The following is a 19,850-nucleotide window of genomic DNA, read 5'->3' on the forward strand; positions in this document are numbered from 1 at the left end:
AAATGTTTTGAGAATGATGAGGGCAACAAATGTACATATGTGCTTGACACAATGGATGTTATGTATGGATTGTGATAAGAATTGTACGAACCCCCAATAAAATGATTTAAAAAATGAAAAAAAAAATCAGAGCTGAATTTGAGTACAGTTGAAAAAATATATAATTCCACTCTTTATTAAACAAATAATTCCACTAGTTTTTACTCATAAAAATACTTTGAAGCTATTCTAAATATTATATCCTCTTATGCTCTTATGAAGAGATGCATATTTATCAGAAAGTCAGGCTTTTAGGCTAACTGGATCTAGATAATTCTGAATTTAACCCAAAGTAAAAGATATGCATGATAGTTCAGAATTTACCCAAAAACACATACAGCAAAATGTATATATATATATCCAGAGAAATGTTTACTTATGCAGCAAGTAAAATGGCATTACCTTTTGGAGAACATCTAAAGCGGTAAGAACAGCTTCCTGTAAACTCGTCAAAACTGCTTCAGTGTAAGACGGAAGAATAAAGGGGGATGCATCTGAGCTTATTGGGACAGAAACAGCACTGTGCAATATGACTCCCAACTTCTGCAAGTCATCCATGTTGAAACCAGTTTTTATGTGTTGGTAGAGAGCTGGAAATATCTGAACTAAGGCTGTAAGAAAAGGTTGGCTGGGAATGAATGTTAGTTTATCAAATGCAATAGGAGGCTTAGTGCTTTCAGATCCAATTTTATACCAGGTATTCCATGCTGCCCACCAAAGATTCAAATCTTCAAGTTCATCGTTAACTATTGATGGTTCTACGTTACTGTATCTTCCAAGTCTTTCTCCAATGGAATCTGTTCTTACAAACGGCCTGCTCAGTCCAGGGCCTGATATGGACCCTATAAGGACAGGCATGGGTACATTAACTGCAGGTGGGGTCTCAGGCTTCTCTGAGTCTCTGACAGGAGATACAATCTGTAAAATTTCCTGGAAGCTTTTCAGAGCAGCTAGAGAAACTTCATTGTTTTTGCTGAGTGCTGCTGACTGTATGTGGTCAAGAAGAACATCCCACGCTTTGGAAAAATCTCCTGTATTAGAAAGAAGGGGGGGAAAATTATCACCATAAAAGTGACTGACTTCCTCTTACTATCAAAGCACTGTTTCACTTATCTGCCTAAATTCTCATAGAATAGAAAAACTATGTGTATGTGTTAAGATATTAACTCTGTGAATTAAAATAATTACAACCCAGAAATTCAGGAGGGAAAAAAAATCAGAGGTAAGAGAAAAAAAGCCTCAGAAAGAAGTTAGTCTATCAAAATGTTTGGTCTTAGAAACATAATTTTACATCCTAGTACTTCTTTCAGAGAACAGAATAAAAATCTTATAGGCTTTTTCTTCTTTTTTTTTTGGTAAATAAAAATAAACTACATTTATTATAATTACTCAAGACCTCTCAATCTTTAACATATTTAATAAAGGGCTGTAAGTTATACAGTAAGATACTTGAGTCTTATAGATCTTAATCTGTCTTTCCCAAAGTGGGTGACACCATGTTCTGGGAGGATGCTGGGACAATTCAGGGCAGCTGCCATAGCAGGTAAGTACACTTTAACCTGGATTATGGCCTATAGTACTATCGTTTCTAATTGTGAAGGGGTTGCTGAGTAGTTTTTTCTAAAAAGGAGGTGGTAAGTCAAATAAGCTTAAGAATCCAGGGTCAAATGTATAAAATAAAATAGGTGATATGCCATAAAACCTTAACTTTATACTATGGTTTTCATATTTAAGTAATTTTACAATTGTACAATTTCTTAAACATTGTTTTGCCCATAACAGTGAGTGAATTGTCAAAAGAAAATGAATTATAAAAAAGAATGTGACTTTTATAATGAATCTAAATCTGTCCCTTGTGTGAATTTGAACCTGATCCACCATCAGCACACCCCTGGACTGAATAGCTATTCTGTAATACGTGTTGGTTTTCACTCATTAATTCAATCTGCTGCCCTAATCCGGTGATCAACTAAACACCTTTATAATGAAGATTTCTATGGACAGGTATAGTATGTTGTAGCAACTGTTCATAGAGATACTATGTTGAATAGTATGTTGCCACAACATACTAAATACAGCAAATATGACCTTGTTTCTACAAGAGCCAAATCTAATGGCTTTATTATTAGCATGGGTTATTACCCTTATACTTGCATGAAGCCAATGCAAAAGCAGGGAAGCAAATAAGCACACAAGGAAGAAGCACACCAGCCTGTGTGATCATGAAGTGTTGATGGGATCAGGTATCAGGTATCAAGAGATCCCAAACAAACAACTATATCGATGCAAATGAGGGCAGTTGGAGTGGAGACCCAAAGCCCGTTTGTAGATAATTAGATATCCACCCCATCGAAGGGTTATAAGGAAGGGATGATTCAACCAAGGTGTAGTATAGCACTGACGAATCACACTTCATTCCTCTAGTTCCTGAATGCTTCCTTCCCCCAACCCCATCCCCACCATTACTATGACCCAGTTCCATCTTAAAAATCTGGCTAGACCGGAGAACACACATTGGTACAGATACGAGCTCTCAACACATGGCAGATTTAAGACTTTGTTTGTAAAAGCTACAAATGACAATTTTCTTTAGAAAAATTTTATTATGAATAGGGTGAAGATCAGTTTTTCATTCAACAATTCATACACTTTTTCTTCCACGTCATTGATTGCCAATTCCCAATGTAAATTCATTGATTGCCAATTCCCAATGTAAATTCACCTCTCCAATTCCTCCCTGAGTATTCTATATCCATCCCTCCTTCTTTCCTAACCCTTGTGAAATTTTTCCTTGGGTAAATTCTGTCCTTTTGATCTCATTTTGTTGATTATTCTAAGGTGTGCGTATCTCAAAAGTGTGTTTAGCTGAAAATTCTCAATTTTCTTTTTAAAAATTAAGAGATAAACCCAAATGCCTACAAGGAACTGAAAATAAATCTGGCATAAAAAAAAACCAAACTACCTGCTTAGGTAACACCTGCCCAATTATACCACCTTTTCCCAACCATATTTTCTTTATTAATAAACTAAAGTATAATTCACATGAACAGAGTTTGGAGTTTTAACAAATTATATTTCACAACTATTAAAAGAGTTAAACAAAGTGTGCCAGTTGCTATCTCTGTTGAAAAGTCAGAAGAATCAGTATACTTGCTAACCAGATGGTGAATTAATCTGACTGACGGTGAACTGACCTGACTTATAATATCCCATGCCAATAGCAGGGGTGGGAAACTGTGCATTTCCTTCATTAACATACTTTATGCCTAGAAAGAAGTCTCTTTTATGTAAGAGTATTAAAAATCTGAACCATTTCCAAAATCAATGATAAAAATTATTTTCTAGCTTCAAGTTATAAAGTTTTTTTAAAAAGAATTTTGCCTTATATCTTCACTAGAAAAACTAAATCTTGGTATTAAGAATGATAGTTAATGAGGGATGTCTAGATCAACTGCCATACCATAATCGACAACAACTTTCTAGACCCTGCTGTGGTGAGGAACAAGTGGGGTCTTCAAAAGCTTGAGAGGCCATCTACTATTGGGCTCTCAATGTCCAGAGCAAAGCAGAGTGTAGAAAACCTAGTACTCAAAGAAACAATTAGTCCAAAGAAATAATGGACCACATGAACCACAACATTTACCACCCGGAGATCAGTTCTACAAGTCCACTACCATTAACATACTGCTCTGATCAAAATCACAGTAGTAGATTTTGGATCTAGGAGGAGAAAAAAATTAGAACAAAATTCAAATCAATGAAAAGGCCAGATTTTCTGGTCTGATAGAGACCAGTGGAAGTCCCAAGACTGTGGTCATTTAAGACACCCTTCAAGCTTGGCACAGAATTTACCCTTAGGAATCAACTTTCAGCCAGATAACAGACAGGACTATAAAGTGAGCAACAGCACCAGGGAGAAATGCTTGTGGGGCTTCGACAAGTTGGTGGAAAATGGAATTAAAAGACAGTGGAATTTTCCTACAAACTTTTGCAGTCCCCTCAAAACCTCTCCAAAAATCAATCATGAGAGACCAAAAACCAAGCTCAGAAGGCAGGACGGGGTAGGAAGGGGCAAATGGAAATAGGTAACTCAGGGAGGACTGAGGGGGAAAGTTACTATATTGTGGGGATGGCAATAATAAAGCAAGCATTCATTGGGGGCCGGAAAACAAATCTGCTCTGTAAACTTTCATCCAAGGCACAATAAAAAGTTGAAAAGAAATAAAAAAGATTACCATTTGTTAAAATTTAGTGACTGTACAATTAAAATTTGTGTTTTATTCTATGTAAATATTACATAAAGAGAAAAAATAGATAAAATAAAAACATATAAGCATTAAGTTCCAAAGTGCAAAAGGAATCAGATACTATAAATTACTGTTACTGAATTTTTAAGAAAGTGAAGTGAAAAAAAAGTACTAAGAACATACTCAAATACCTATGAAGGGAGTAAATATGCTTATATTTTAGCACACATTCTACATATACCAGCCAAAGTGATCTTTGGATATGCATATCTGATGATGTCAGACTACAGGCCTTAAAAAAAATAGTTAAACATAAAGTATATACAGCATGCTCATAACCATGCACAAAATTATCGCTGCCCATGTCTATCACCCCCATTGGTACATCTAAAATTTAAGCAGTGAAAACCGACATCCGGGTGGCTCGTCCTCAGCACCATCAACATTCTGAGTTGGGCAGTTCTGTGTTGAGGAGCTGTTCTGTATGTAGTAGATGTTCGGCCGCAGCCCTGGATTCTAACCACTAGATGCTAATATAGCCTCACACAGCTGTGATAACCAAAAATGCCCCCAAATCAAACTTAAGGTTGAGAGTCACTGCCCTTTATGAGCAACAGCCTCCTAACAATATCCTGTCACGCTTTTAAAAAACATTAGAAAAATCATCCATTGCTCTTTGCTGCCATTCTATTCTACACACACTATCCAAGTGACCTTCAGACGTCCATATCTGATTCCATCATATGACAAAAACTTTTCAGTGGTTTTTCATTACTCAGGATGAAATTCTAACTTTTAAACACGGTCTACAAAGTTTTGCATTGTCTGGCCTCTTCCTCTGCCACCAATCCTATCTGTAATCATGCCTCTCCCTATTCGCTTCATTCCAAACACAAGCAAGGGTCTTCTCCAATTCCTTTTATGCAGTCTAAGAGAATGATCTTCCCACTGCATCTTCTTGCCTGGTGAATTTGTACTTAAACTTCAGATCTTCAGTAAAATAAACTTTCTCAAGGTAGCCTATTTGGACCTCTCTGGCTAGATCGAATATCATAATCTCACAAGTTTGCACTCCTTCATAGCATTCACCATTTTTGCAATTTTACATAAGGGGGAGCTTCAAAATAGTTCATAAAACAGTGGATATCTTTTAATTCCATTGTGAACATTGACTCAAAATTCAAACAAACAAAAAACAAAACTCACACTCACCGCCATCAAGTCAACTTTGACTCATAGCACCCCTATAGGGCAAAGCAGACTTGCTTCCTGTGGGCTTCCAAGACTACATCTTTATTGGAGTAGAAAAGTCTCATCTCACTCCCATAGAGCGACGGGTGGTTTCAAACTGCTGGCCTTGTGGTTAGCAACCCACTATGCTGCCAGGGCTCCCTGAACTTTCTGAAGCCCCTCACACGTATGCATGAGAGTAAGTAAAAAGTACTGCTACAAAATCACAAAAGCATTAAACAGAAACATAAAACCATGAAGCGACTATCTCAACATATCCCCCATCTAGGGGGGATGTCTTTCTGACCTTTCTTGGAAGCACTGTGTTTTTCGATTTACACTATTTTAAAACAGCAGTTTTAGCATCTTAGAGGGACTCGACATGTGCTCCTTTTCAACATTTCTTTGTGTAGGGGACGGGGGAAAGTGTGAAGGGGCAAGATTGAAGTTGTGGGGTGGATGGAGTACAGTTTACCCAATAAAACTGCTGTAGAACTGCCTTGCCACCCACCAAAACATGAGGTCCATCACTTTAATGGGAGTCACTCCTCAGCACAGCTTTTGTTACCAACAGAGCTTTTAGTTTTCTTAAAACTTAATAAGCCCCATGATCAGCCTGTGTCCTTTGAATAAAAACTATCAAGATTACTGCTTGGGAGTTCCAAAAATCAATTGCCATAATATTTGTGAGTGGATTTCTCTGCCTTGAAGTTAACTGGCCTTACAGATCAGGTCAGAAATTAGTTTTCATCGGACCCTTTTCATTGAATGTACCCGAATGAACTAAGATTAGTGTTATTTCTGAGAGAGTTTGTGTGCAGCCATTCGCTGATCACAGAGACATGTTTAAACACACTTTATTGGGAATAAACTTGTACGTGAATAAACTGAAACCCTAGTTGCAATATTTTTGATCCAGCCAAGTAATTACGGTTTCTCACTCATGCCTATGATAGCATGACAAGTATAGTTTACAGACATTGTACCTTCTAGTGTCTTGGTCACATCAGGTGCACATTAAATGCTTTCTGAATAAAAATGCACACTTAAAAGTTAAAATTTACCGTTCTTGGGTATTACCATCATGTGTTTTCCAGATTCCCTTTAGCATGAATTACTTGTATAAATCCACTGCCATTCAGTCGACTCCAACTCACGGACACCCAGCAGGATAGAGCAGAACTGCCCCGTAGGCGTTCCAGCACTATAATCTCTACAGAAGCAACCCCCCCAGGTCTTTCTCCTGAGGACTGGCTGGTGGGTTTCAATCACTGACCTTTCGGGTAGCAGCAAAAGCACTTAACCCATTGTACAACTAGGGCTCCTCAAATTATTTACAGTCCCCCCTCTCCCCCAAACACATACACCCTGGCAAATATATATACCTAAAGGTTGCAATAAATATCTTCTAGTGTTGAAGATTCTTGCTACGCCGGCCAGTGTTAACACCCATGTTTCAGCCCATTGCTTCTCTGCTGTATCCCTTGAATGATGAATGAGAATATTGCCACCTCCTGACTCGATCTTTTCTTTGTCAGCAGTGGTAGAAGATTCTCGAACTCGGTCCAATAGATGGAAAAGAACCTGAATATTTATAAAAATGTTACATAAAAAGTATTGATAACATAAATTAAGTAATGGCATGGCAAACTGGGAACTGTTACCAATGCTGGTCAATTCTCATATGTAAGAGGAAAATGCTGAAAAGATGTACCCTTACATATTCTTAAGTTTATTTTTAAGGTCATGTATGTGAAAAGCTCAATGAGAATAGAACAGTGTGTAAGACTTACTGAGTCTGGGGACACTTTAACATTTGGGAGACAACCTACAGGATAAGTACCCAGTGGAAGGGGGAGAAGCAATCTGTGACTTAATAAGCCCTTTCGATGATTGTGTTATGTGTTACTATGAAGGGCTTTCAAAAGATTCAGGGGAAAAAAGTTCACTGTCTTTTAATTACATTTTCCCACAAACTTTTAAGAATCCCCTTCTATTTAAGAGTATGTACTAAAATAATCTGAAGCAGAGAGTCTCATTTTTAACTAACAGTGCAACTGGTGGGTTTGAACTGCCAACCTCTGGCTAGCAACCCAACACTAAACTCACTATACCAACAGGCTCCTTAAAAAAAAAAAAAAAGAAACATTAAAAGCTAGTAACTTAAGCTAAATTACAATACCTTCCAAATAACTGTGTGCCATGTTGAATGTTGTAATAATGTCCCATGTGCACCAATTGTAGAAAACAGAGTTTGCCCAGCACTCTTCCTTACTGCAGGACGGGGGTCCACACATAGTTCACCCAACTTGGCATAAAGACACAACCACAAGCAATCAAATGGTGGTGCAGGATGGAACGGCCGATTCAAAACTACTCCTTTCTCTTCTGCCTGCTTTTGTTGTGCTGCCTCTTCTTTATTTAATTCTTTTTCAATCGCTTCTCCTCTTTGGAAAAAATAATCTGAAATATTCCACTAAAAAATAAAGTAGAAAAATACTTAATATTATTTATTTTAAACCAATGACTTAAATTTGTCTTAGAAGGCTATTTTGGCTTCAGAATAGAATTTAAATATTAAATCTTTCCTAGTAGAACATATTCAATGAAAATATCTCTTCCTCACTCAGGACCTCTGACTGATTTTAGTACAATTTGATGGAAAGATGTAGTTTTAGTATTAATCTTTAAAGCTTTACTTTTCTATTATGACTTTTTTTCATATACAGAAAATAAAGAAGAGTAGTATGGTGAATTTCAATGTATCGGCAAACTCATCACTCAGATAAAACAATGGTTTACATGTTGCTCCATTTAGTTTACGCTCATGTTTTAATCTACACTAAAGACTTTTAAAAAATATAGCCATAATATCATTATCACAACCAACAGCATTAGTAGCAAACATTTAATATATTTTATAATTTCATATAAGTGAAGAATAATTACTCCAAACATATCTTGACTTAATCCTCAACCAAATTATGCCAATAATAAAAACACAAAGGATCCAAGGAGGTGATATCTAGAAGTAATTTAATCAGCATTAAATTAACCACTTTTTCGGAGCAATTATATGTACAGCCATTGCACAGTCAAGTACCTTTGCAGAGTCAATAAAACACAAGTAAACATCTTTCTGATATACTCCACTTCTAGCTAAGATCCATCTGACATCACCAATATCACTTGTTCCATGCCTCTTTTGAATCTGGCCTGAACCTCTGGCAGCTTGCTGTATTGCTACAACTGCTGTTGGATGATCTTCAGCAAAAATTTACTTGCATGCTATATTAATGATATCATTCTATAATTTGAACATTCTGTTGGGTCACCTCTTTGGAATGGGTATATGAATCCCTTCCAGTCAGTTACCAAGTAGCTGTCTTCCAAATTTCCTGCCATAGATGGGTAAGTGCTTCCAGTGCTTAATTCACTTCTTTGAAATGTTCAATTGATAGACCAATTCCTGGAACCTTGGTATAAGCTAGTGCATTCGGCACAACTTGAACCTCTTCCTTCAATACTATTGGTTTTGCTCATATGCTACCTCCTGAAATGGTGGAATGTCAACTAGTTTTTTCCAAGAGCAATAAAAGCTCATGGAAGCAGCAGCCAAGTGATCAAATGATGTACTGCATTGGGTAAATCTGATAACACAAGATCTCCTCATCAAGTGTTGAAAAGTAAGGTGGTCACTTTGAGGACCAAGGCGCACCTGAGCCATGGATTTTCTTCTTTTTTTTTAAATCATTTTATTGGGGGCTCATCCATCCATCCATCGTGTCAAGCCCATTTGTGCCTATGTTGCCATCATCATTTTCAAAACATTTTCTTTCTACTTGAGTCATTTCCCCCCCCCCACTCCCCCACCCTCCCTCCATCATGAAGCCTTGATAATTTATAAATTATTATTTTTTTCATGTCTTACACTAACCAATGGCCCATCATCACTTCGCCTTCTCCTTCTGATATCGTTACTTTCATTATTGGTCCTGAACGGTTTGTATGTCCTGGATTCCCTATGTTTCCAGCCCTTTTCTGTACCTGTGTACATGCTCTGGTCTAGCCGGATTTGTAAGGTAGAATTGGGGTCATGATAGTGGGTGTGGGTATGGGTGAAGCATTAAAAACGAGAGGAAAGTTGCATGTTTCATCAGTGCTATACTGCACCCTGACTAGCTCTTCTCTACCTGGTGACCCTTCTGTAAGGGGATGTCCAACTGTCTACAGACGGACTTCATATGCAGCTGAAAGCTGGACACTGAATAAGGAGACTGAAGGAGAACTGGTGCAACTGAATGATGGTGCTAGTGAAGAATGCTGAAAGTGCCACGAACTGCCAAGAGAACAAACTTGCCTTGGAAGAAGTATAGCCAGAATGCTTCTTAGAGGCAGCGATGTTGAGACTTTGTCTCAAACGCTTTAGATCTGTTGTCAGGAGAAACTGACATGTTTGGACAGAGAAGGACAGCATGTTTGGAAAAGTAGAGTGGCAGAGAAAAAGGGGAAGGCCTTCAAGGAGATGGACTGACACAGTCACTGCAACAATGGGATCAAGCATAGGAAAAACTGCGAGGATAGGGCAGGCCTGGGCAGTGTTATGCTCTGTTGTGCACAGGGTCACTGTGAATCAGTGGCACCTAACAAAGGCAACATATACACAGCTTGCTTACACTTATTTTTATAACTATCATTTCAATGGTAAAATATAATTGCAGTTAGCTTATAAAGTAAATATTCTGACTTTACAAGGTTTCTGAGTTATAATATACATGGAAGAGATTACATAAACATAGGAATCATATCTCTACATATTTACCTCAGGCCATATCAACAATGCTGTAACTTTAATTTTTTATATGTATAACAATGAGGCCAAGAGGGCAGTAATTAATCAATCCATAGGGGCAGACACATTTAACATACAGGTGCACAGGCTTTCAGAGCATGTGTTGTTGTTGTGAGGTGCACCGAGCGGTGTTAGTCCTGGTCCTGTGAGGACGCCTAGTGCTCAGAGTAACAGCCTGGCTTGTCAGGTCAAAGAAGCCTTGTGCAGTACATTAGTCTTTACACTTGCCCACTTGATATTTTTCTTTTTCCAGCTTACCACTGTGATTGGGGTGAAAGTTTACAGAGCAAATTGGGTTTCCTTTCAACAGTTCACAGACACTTGGCTTTGTGACACCGACTGCACTCTTCCCAAATCTTCCTTATGACCCGTTTCCATTTGTAGTTGTTTCATATCCCTTTCTGCCTTCTGAGCTTTCCTGGCTCCAGGCAAACACTGACCTTTTGATCTCCTATAGTTGAAGTTCTATGGTATGCACACCTCCTTGCCATTACTGTTCACATTATAGGTCTGTATTGTTGGCACTATATAGTCTTCTGGTCTCACGGTTATGAAGGCTGAAGTGCACATGGTCTATTTTCCTTTGGACTAATTGTTTCCAAACATCTTTGATTTTCTTCACTCTTCTTTGCTCTAAAATATTTTTCTTGTATACTTTCAGTTCTTATTAAGTTTTCTCATGACAACCATGGAAAAGGCTTAATATAGCATGATTATTCCAAAAACTAATGAAGTATTTCTTAAAGAACTTCATTTAATCCTTAAGTCAGTTAAACAATTCCCATTGAGTCTAAAGAACATTTAATTTGCATACAGTCCCAGCAGTGTAACATGAGCTCTCTATTGTACTATCATCAGAAAGGCAATACTTACAAGTAAACCTATTGAAGTTAAACTAATATTCAGTTCTTGGTTATGAAGTCCAAAGCTACCGGCAACATCTACAACTATCTGTAGACAAGTGCAAGGCATTGTTGGTAGAAAGTCTGTGACAACCAACTGAAGACATTGGAATGCAGTTCGTATTAAGGATTCTCTGAAAATAGAAAATAAATTTATACTGATGCATTAGAAAGAAATGGGAAAGAAAAATTATAAACTTTCCAGTAAGTTAAAATATGCAAAGCAAAACCCAGGATAGATGAAACTATAGGGAAAGGAAATAGAATAAGGGTTTGGGGAGGGTGGGGTACAGTGGTGGTGGGGCAGGGGCTAAAAGGGGGTCCAGGAAGAAAAATAATGTTTGGAAACGGATTGTGGTAGCAATTGCACAATAATGCTTGATGTGACCGAACTATCGAATGAAATATGTACTAACTCCCAATTAATAATCAATTAAAATAAATATTAAAAATATCATTTTAGAATTTAAACAAATCTTCCCTTTCTTCTTGTTTCCCTGTTTAGATGTTAGATTTAAACACTTACCCTTGATCATTTCTGATTGCTCCCATGACTCCAAGCACTAATGGCCATCCAGGCCCAAGGCTGTCTCCCTGACTCTGCAGTATCTGCAACACACATTCTAATTGCTTGAGTCGGATATCAGGATGGTTAATATTGGACATTTCCTTTAATGGATTCAATAAGAGCAACTGCAGCCTCTGAAAAGGGAGTGAAAAACTAATTAGGATAAAAAGTTCCAATGACAGGAAGGCTTTGCTACTGCTTTTTTAGGTTACTCTACTTAGACTATGGCAAATAGAAAAAAATTTATTACGATAAACATGATTTTAACTTGTAACAATAATCATTAAAGGCTAATTTTGCCATATCTTTTAAAAAATAAAAATCAATCTTCAAAACCACGTATCGTGTCCAACAGGACAGACTAGCACTGTCCGTGTGGGTGTCCGAGACCATGATGCTTTATGGGAGCAGAAGGCATTGGCTTCCTCCCTCAGAGCAGCTGGTGGTTCACACTGTGGAACGCGTAGTTCACAGGCCAGCCAGCACTCACTATGCCGTCATGGAGCAGTTACACGAAGGTGCTCAAATTACAGTCTGCAGACAATCTTAAACGAAGCACATTAGCTTTCTGTTAAGAGATCCATGGCCTACATACAAAAAGGATGAACACAAACCCACCTTTGGAACATTCCTTTTTGATAAGTTAAAAAAAGAAGAATTGTATATGAGGCAGGTTGGTTATATACTATATATAAAAACTGAGATGGGAATCTCCCTCCCCAGATTACCTGGTTTTGTGAAAGTGGGGGATCATGATTAAACGTTAGACCTGCTTTAATAAGTGAAGTTAAAGCTTCTGCTCCCCATTCTCTCATTCGAGAGTTTGGATGCTGGCAAACCTAAAGGTATATACAGTGAACAAATATGAAATATTTCATTTTTATATTTAAGATACAAATCATACATCAATTTGATAAAGGAATAATCTAAATATTATGTTTTCTATTCTTTTCATTTTTAAAATTCACCAAATATTCATCAGTAAGAGTTTTTAAAATATGTATGGATCTAAAATGTAAGTTAGCTTACCTTCTGAATATGGGGGCAAGAGGAAGCAATAGAGAGGAAAAAAAGATGAAACTAAAATAAGGTATAGGAAAAAAAGATTTCATAAAAGTAAATGAAATGTCATCAGACAGAATAAAAGAAATGAGCTGATGGTAAAGTTCCTAATTTAGTCTAATATCATATTTTAAAATAATGCTAAAATTTTAAGAACTTGTTTTCTTACCGTTTGAAGAGAATGTCTAATAACGAAGAAGTGGGCCTATCTCCCTTAATTTATAAAAGCCCTCACAAATGCAAACAACAACAAAATCCTCATGCACTTGTTTTTCTTACTGAGAATAATATCTTTCCCAGGGTATTAAAATAACATAAAACAACCAGGGTAACCTGAACTACAAACATATGTACAGACAGACACCCGCCTCAGAAAAACAAAGCAAACCATCAAACTCACTGCCATCAAGTTGATGCCAACTTATATTGACTCTATAGGACAGGGTAGAACTGCCCCTGTGGGTTTCCAAAATTGTTACTGTTCCTGGGAACAGAAAGCCCTATTTTTCTCCCACAGAGCAGCTGGTAGTTTCAAACTGCTGACCTTACTGTTCAACACATAGCCCAGCCCAACAATGCATAACCATTATGCCACCAGTTATTATGAAATAGCTAATTATTATTAACTACTCAACTTGACTACAAAATAATATACATTTTCAGATAATATTCACTGGCTCTATCTATTGACAAATTTTTCACTTTGTAGAAAAGCTATCTTGTAATCATACCAGAGGTTATAAATGAACAGTATAACTCCTAACTCTCAGTCCCAATTACTTTGAAGTTGTTTCAGAACTTGCTGGAATGGAGGTGATCAAAAGACCATATAATAAAATAATGAGGTTCCAAGCAGAAGGTCAAAGAACTGAAATAAACCTTCAGAGATTCCATTGCTATCTCTCATTTTAAAAACTCACCAATTTTCAGTCACTAAAAGCAAACTGTTCCCTCATCGAACAAATTACTTAATTCAATATGTGCTTCACACTATATAACAGATGCAAATACAAGGTCAGCAAAGGGAGAAAAAAATATTTATTCTGATTTTTCAAATGGTTCCTAAATCATTGTTCTAAGTGTTTACCTTCATTTTGGTAATTTAATCATCATCCATGCACAAATTATATGTCCTTCAAAAACTCTTTAATAAACTTTTAAATAAAATGTTTAAGAAAAAGGTGTTACCTCAAGCAGATGGCCAGTTAGAGGTCTCCATAATATTTCTATTCGATGCATGTTAACAAGACCAGTTTCTAATAATTTGGCAACAGCAAAAAGGGATGGTTCCTAAGGAGAAAACATACTGCATTTTTTTATACTACTAGGAAAACTGATGGCTTCAACTGTAAATAAAACAGAATATTATAAAGGGCATGATTGTAATGATTATGTGATATAAAATCAGCAACAAATATTGATTTGCCATCAATAGTTAACTCCTTCAGCTACCCTATGCTATGCAGAATGGCCCCACTGGAGAACTTGGTTAGGAGAGAATGCTTCCATGGGGAACCAGTGAAAATTAAAAACTATACCAGGAACACAAAAGGAATGGCTACTATATGGACCCAGAAAGAATAAAAGAACCATGACACGTGAAAAGATCCAGGCTTTCTGTCTGAATGTCAGTATGAAAACAAAGCAAAGGAGACAGTAGGAACCAGGAGAAAAGATAAAAAGCTAAGGCTATGGCCGGGCTTACGGCTGTCAGTTTTATATAGTAGAATAAAGAGACAGAGAAAGCAGCTCTCTAAAGTCAATGGCATATCAATAATCAGAAAGAGAATCAGTATATATCACCCACAGATAAATTAGTCCATGTGTTACAAGGTGCAGGGTGGAAAAAAATCACAGGGCAACTATCTCTAATCTACTGCTAATGTAAGTGGCAAAATCTACTAACTGCAAACTCATTTTACTAAAGCCATGAGTATTTTCTAATGAATTACTGTAGTACTTCACACTGAGACATGGAATTTAAAAAAAGGAAGAACACACAAAAAGACAACGGAAAAAGATTGTTTTCAAGAAAATTATAAGCATAATAATTTTATAACTTTTAGAGGAAAAGATCTTCACTATAATATATATATTTAACATTCTTCAGTATTGATAAAATCTAATATGAAAATGTCGCAACATATTTCTTCCCTAGAAGTCAGTACATTGAAAGAAGTGCAAAGGGGCTTTTATGACAAATCTTTTTTGATACATGTGACATTTTGTAGTACTTATTAATAAAATAGTATTGTCATATTCCTTATAAAAATATTCAATACACAAAATAGAAAATTTTAAATTGCAAAGTATATCAATAGTCAAAGTATGTTCTTTGTATTCCCTCAACATATAATCTTAAATGTTAAAATTCCAAAATATAATTACTCTACCAAATGACTAAGTTCTAGGGTGAGTAACTTATTTAATTAAACAATGTACCAAATTTGAAACTGAAAAGTAGCATACCACACCTTATTATTCCCATAAGCCATATCCATTGCTTCTAGGGATAAGGAGCAAAGTGCATTTATTAAATGATGCAGTGACACATCATCAAGATACCTAAAATGAAAATGAATTAGTAAGATATTATGATCTAAAATATATAGATAATAACAATGTTCTTATCAATTACAAAACAGACACTTACTGTGAGCTTTCAAACAATCTTGAAAGTATATTGGAAATCACTGGTAAATCTGTCATCACAGCTGTTGTTAGAACCTAAAAAACAAAAAGGATGAAATGTAACAGGAACACTCTAGGAGGCACTAGCACTAGTTTGGGAAGAATGACTAGGGCTTACTGTACTGGGTCCTTCTACAGCTCTCCCAGGTTTCAAGGCACCCCCACTACTAGGTTTTAATCCTAGAATCCATACAAGATGCTGCAAAAGAAGAAAATGAATAAATATCAGCAAAACTTCATAATATTATAGGAATTCTAATAAGTAAAGTTAAAATTGGTAGTAATGCCCTGGTGCTGCACACTAAGTAATCTAAGGGTCAGTGATCAGAGCCCACCATCAGCTTGTGGCCAAGTATCCCTGAAAGACTCTAGCCTTGGAAACTCTATTCTGTCCTGAAGTGTCCCTATTGTCAGAATCAGCTTGATGACACACAACAGCAGCATAATAGTAATTTCTAATAACTAAAACCAGTAATAAGAATAAAAAGACTTGTTACACCAGGCAACTATAAAAAATACTTGATCACTGCCTATAATATGAGCCACACTGCCTCTCCTTTACAGTTTCTCATTTTCCAAACGTACTGCCTATTCTGGAGGCATGCCTAAAGCACTAATGGGCACTGCTTAGTTTAACTGTTAGACCTTAAATATAAAAAGAACATTGACCTCTGACCTAGAGGCTACACCATACCTGTAGAGTTGCCAAGACAAGTTGCCAGGATGTTCCAAGAACAGCTCCATGGCAGTGTGCCAAGTTAAGTAAAGTCCTCATACACTGGATATTTTTGGATGTTAGCTAGATATTTAAAAAAACAACAACAACAATAACGATGTAGTTGCAGAAATGTAAGGCACTCTCAAAAATTAAAAAAATTGTAAAGCAGCATCATATTCAATTTTTTTTCCCTTTACGAAAATAAGAAAACAGGTTTGGATGCTTATTCTCAATGATTTTACACACAAGAAATGAATTGGATTACAAGTTGTTGCCATAGTTGCTTAGGAAAATGTCAATTGAATAATTTTAACCACTTTTTTCTATAGATATAGTATCCAGGTAAAAGAAAACAAGTAACTGCAATGATAAAATTTTTGACAAATACAAATAAAGGATATAAGAGATATCCTTGGCAGCTAATTTGTAATTAAAAAAAAACAAAACAAAAAACTTTACCATGACTGTCCCTTGAGGCTGGACTGCTAGAGGCTGACCCACTGCTACAACCTGCTGGTGGGATTCACTTGATGGACTGATCATCAGAACACTTTGGCCCTGAATAGAATATGCTAGAACACAAAGGAAAACTTTTGTCAAACGCAAGCTATATTCTAAAATACTAATTTGATCAGAACAAGTTCAACTGTGACATATATTTAAATATCATTTTACCATTAAAAAAATCATGAGGTATAGAAACCAAGACAAGCAAATAATAAGAATTTGCTATATAACTTGAAAATCACAAAACTTTGGACTATTTCTTCATAAGGTAAAATTAGAATGTATTAAGCTTTCTACCCATGTACCCCAAGTGTAAGGAGCCCTAGTATTATAGTGGTTTAAGCAGGAGGCTGCTAACTCTTTGACTGCTGGTTCAAATCCATCAACTGCTTCACAGGAGAAAGACGAGGCCGAAGGTAATCTCGGAAGCCCTAAGGAGCAGTTCTACTCTGTCCTACAGGATCTCTATGAATTGGAATCAACTTGACAGCAGTGGGATTGGTTTGGCTTTAGATCACCAGTTACTTTTCTAGTTAAAAGTTAGAGAACAAGAGTCACATTTGCAGTCTGAAAAGTGAATGTCATATTAAAATGTTGACATTTTAAGTTACAAGTTTCAGTTCATTTGGATGTTAGGCTAATCTAAGTGGTTACAAGCAATACTTTCTATTAGTTTCAATTATAAAAAATCATCACCACCCGCTCAACAATGTTATAGTTTACAAAAAATTCCCAGATTCAGCATATTTTATCTCTTCAACTATTATTTAAAACATGTATTAAAATCGGAACTTGTTTAAAATTGGTATTTTCTCTCACCCCCGTCCCCCTTTTTTTTCCCTTTTGAACAAGATGAAAGAAATCAGGCTCAGGGATACTAATTTCCTCAATGAAACTGAAAGAATGAGTAGAAGCTTGAACTAAGAAAGTCTCTAATCTTTTCTATTGGATATGACAAGAATCTGAGTAAGTCTTACATTTATTGGAGAGTGCAGCTGCAGTGGTGGTATTCAATACAGTAAGAGCATAATGAGGAGGCAGGGAACCTTTACAGATTGCAGTTATAAAAGCATCTCTTGAAGTTACAAGGCCCAGCTTCCCACAGAGAGCAGCCATAGTCAGTTCAGCTTTTAAAATATTCTCAGTGGCAGCTTCATCAGTGCTGAAAAGATAACGTATTCCATTTAATCTGATTAATTTATTCTTACTCATTCTGCAAAATATGATCTAGAAATAAATAGTAAGCAAAATTTAAAATATACAAAAAATTGTCAAAATTTATATAAGACAGAATTTTGACTAATTAACTTATTATTTGGAAATATGACTGGGTAAAAGTAATATACAATACACATATTCATAATAGGGAGTTCCCTATTTAAGACACATTTGAATTATGATGAGTCATACTTATGAATGTTTGTTATTTTATTTTATATATATTTTAATGTATGTATTAAAATACATCTAAAATTTACGTGGAATACTTTAAACACCTAAAGGCATATAAAGATTAAATTAATAAATGAAATGAATGATAATAGTACTAATAAAATGGGGAAGAAATTAGGCCTGCAATTTATGTCTTAACTGACTTATGATGGAACTGTCAATCAGGGACTAACTATATCTAAGAAAAAGATACAAAACTCCAAGATTACACTTAAAATATTAAGCATTTAAATCCTGTAATTCTGAATAAAAACAGAAAAATTTAATAATACATCATCATTGTTAAAATAGTATAAATTAAGTCTCAAAACAAACAAGACATTCTGTTATTTTGTGAATTTCATTTTCCCCAAATTTAACAAGAATTCTAGTGGGGGATAGAGCAACTATGGATGGGGAAAGGGTGATGAGAAAAGAATAATGTTCAATATAAATAAATTGGGAGAAATATTAGACCAAATTTAAATAAACCACTTGAATTTTTTACGTGCCATATGTAATAAGAAAACTTATAAAGACTTAATACCTGGCATCAAGAAGCAGTGAGAGTGCAGCAAGAAGACCACACCAGCAGGCATTCACCATTTCTTCCCAAACAGCTCTGCTAACTTAAAGAAAAAAACAAAAATGTAACACAAAACAAAAACCACAATAGTTGGTGATAATTCAGGTGTTATGCTATTTCCCAATGTATCAAATTCTAAAAGCTACCTACTCATCATGAACACTGAAGCTGTAATATTTAAAACATATCTGAATAAACTCATACTTGAATACTGTACTATATTTTCTGACTTCCAGAAGTCTTAAAGCCAAGTTGTTCTTAAATGTTTTAAATATTTGTGTATACAGTTAAGATCTTTTTGTAAACAATTTAACTGGTTGATATCTCTAAAATTATATGTAAAGCACTTTAAAAACAACAACAGTAAATTCTACAATTCTGACAATAATTGATGTATGAATAAAGACATTAAAGAAATTAAAATTTTAATTTATCATTATGGCCAAAGTAAGTTAAGTATCAAAATGAACAAGGCACATATATGTATAAAAAATGGAAATTTTTATGCGTTAGTGCCTATTCCCTTGTCCTTCATCAGGCCAACCTCTCAGTCTGTGTGACCAGGTGAAAGTGAGGATGACTACTGAAAAACAGGCTGTCTCAGTCAGCCAAGAGATTGGTTACATACATTATGAACTAAGCAAGTAAATACACTGAGTAAAATGAAGGTCGGGGTTTTTTTTTAACCACTGGAGAAGGTAGTTATACAGACTTTGTGGTACTGAATTGGAATGAGGAATGATATTTAAAATAAATGGATACTTTAAAAAAGAAGACAGATGTGTGATTAGTGTGTTTGTGTATACATAAGAGGGGCCCTTCACAAAGTTCTCAGAGAAATGAAATGAGAAGATAATGGAGTTTTTCTGCAAATCTTTAAAAAGACCCGTTATATATTCTTAACCAAGTAGCAAGAAGTATACAGAGTGTCCATTATTTCTTTTATAAATAAACAAAAGCCAAACCTGCTGCCATGAAATTGATTCCATCAGGGCAAAATCATGTGTTACAGAATAG

General features: G+C 35.8%; 1 protein-coding gene across 5 annotated transcripts in view; it reads right to left on the reverse strand.

The window, feature by feature from the left end:
- The window catches only part of MON2 (MON2 homolog, regulator of endosome-to-Golgi trafficking), a 129,055-nt gene that overhangs the window by 53,750 nt on the left and 55,455 nt on the right, over window positions 1-19,850 (reverse strand). For 3 of the 5 annotated variants that reach the window (XM_045289923.1, XM_004700485.2, XM_045289939.1), the window contains exons 13-27: window positions 18,795-18,876; window positions 17,794-17,978; window positions 16,769-16,881; window positions 16,286-16,390; window positions 15,710-15,790; window positions 15,554-15,627; window positions 15,375-15,465; window positions 14,089-14,190; window positions 12,868-12,870; window positions 12,567-12,677; window positions 11,797-11,972; window positions 11,242-11,404; window positions 7,699-7,992; window positions 6,902-7,100; window positions 442-1,070 (exon numbers count right to left, since the gene is read on the reverse strand). In XM_045289923.1, the coding sequence (XP_045145858.1) occupies window positions 442-1,070; window positions 6,902-7,100; window positions 7,699-7,992; window positions 11,242-11,404; window positions 11,797-11,972; window positions 12,567-12,677; window positions 12,868-12,870; window positions 14,089-14,190; window positions 15,375-15,465; window positions 15,554-15,627; window positions 15,710-15,790; window positions 16,286-16,390; window positions 16,769-16,881; window positions 17,794-17,978; window positions 18,795-18,876 (2,408 nt within the window). The remainder of the gene's footprint in view (window positions 1-441; window positions 1,071-6,901; window positions 7,101-7,698; window positions 7,993-11,241; window positions 11,405-11,796; window positions 11,973-12,566; window positions 12,678-12,867; window positions 12,871-14,088; window positions 14,191-15,374; window positions 15,466-15,553; window positions 15,628-15,709; window positions 15,791-16,285; window positions 16,391-16,768; window positions 16,882-17,793; window positions 17,979-18,794; window positions 18,877-19,850) is intronic. The other 2 variants (XM_004700487.4, XM_004700486.4) reach the window with 1 other exon arrangement.

Source organism: Echinops telfairi, unplaced genomic scaffold (genome assembly GCF_000313985.2).
Source record: "Echinops telfairi isolate 266 unplaced genomic scaffold, ASM31398v2 ScPeMD7_2;HRSCAF=8, whole genome shotgun sequence".
In the NCBI taxonomy this organism is placed as follows: Eukaryota; Metazoa; Chordata; class Mammalia; order Afrosoricida; family Tenrecidae; genus Echinops; species Echinops telfairi.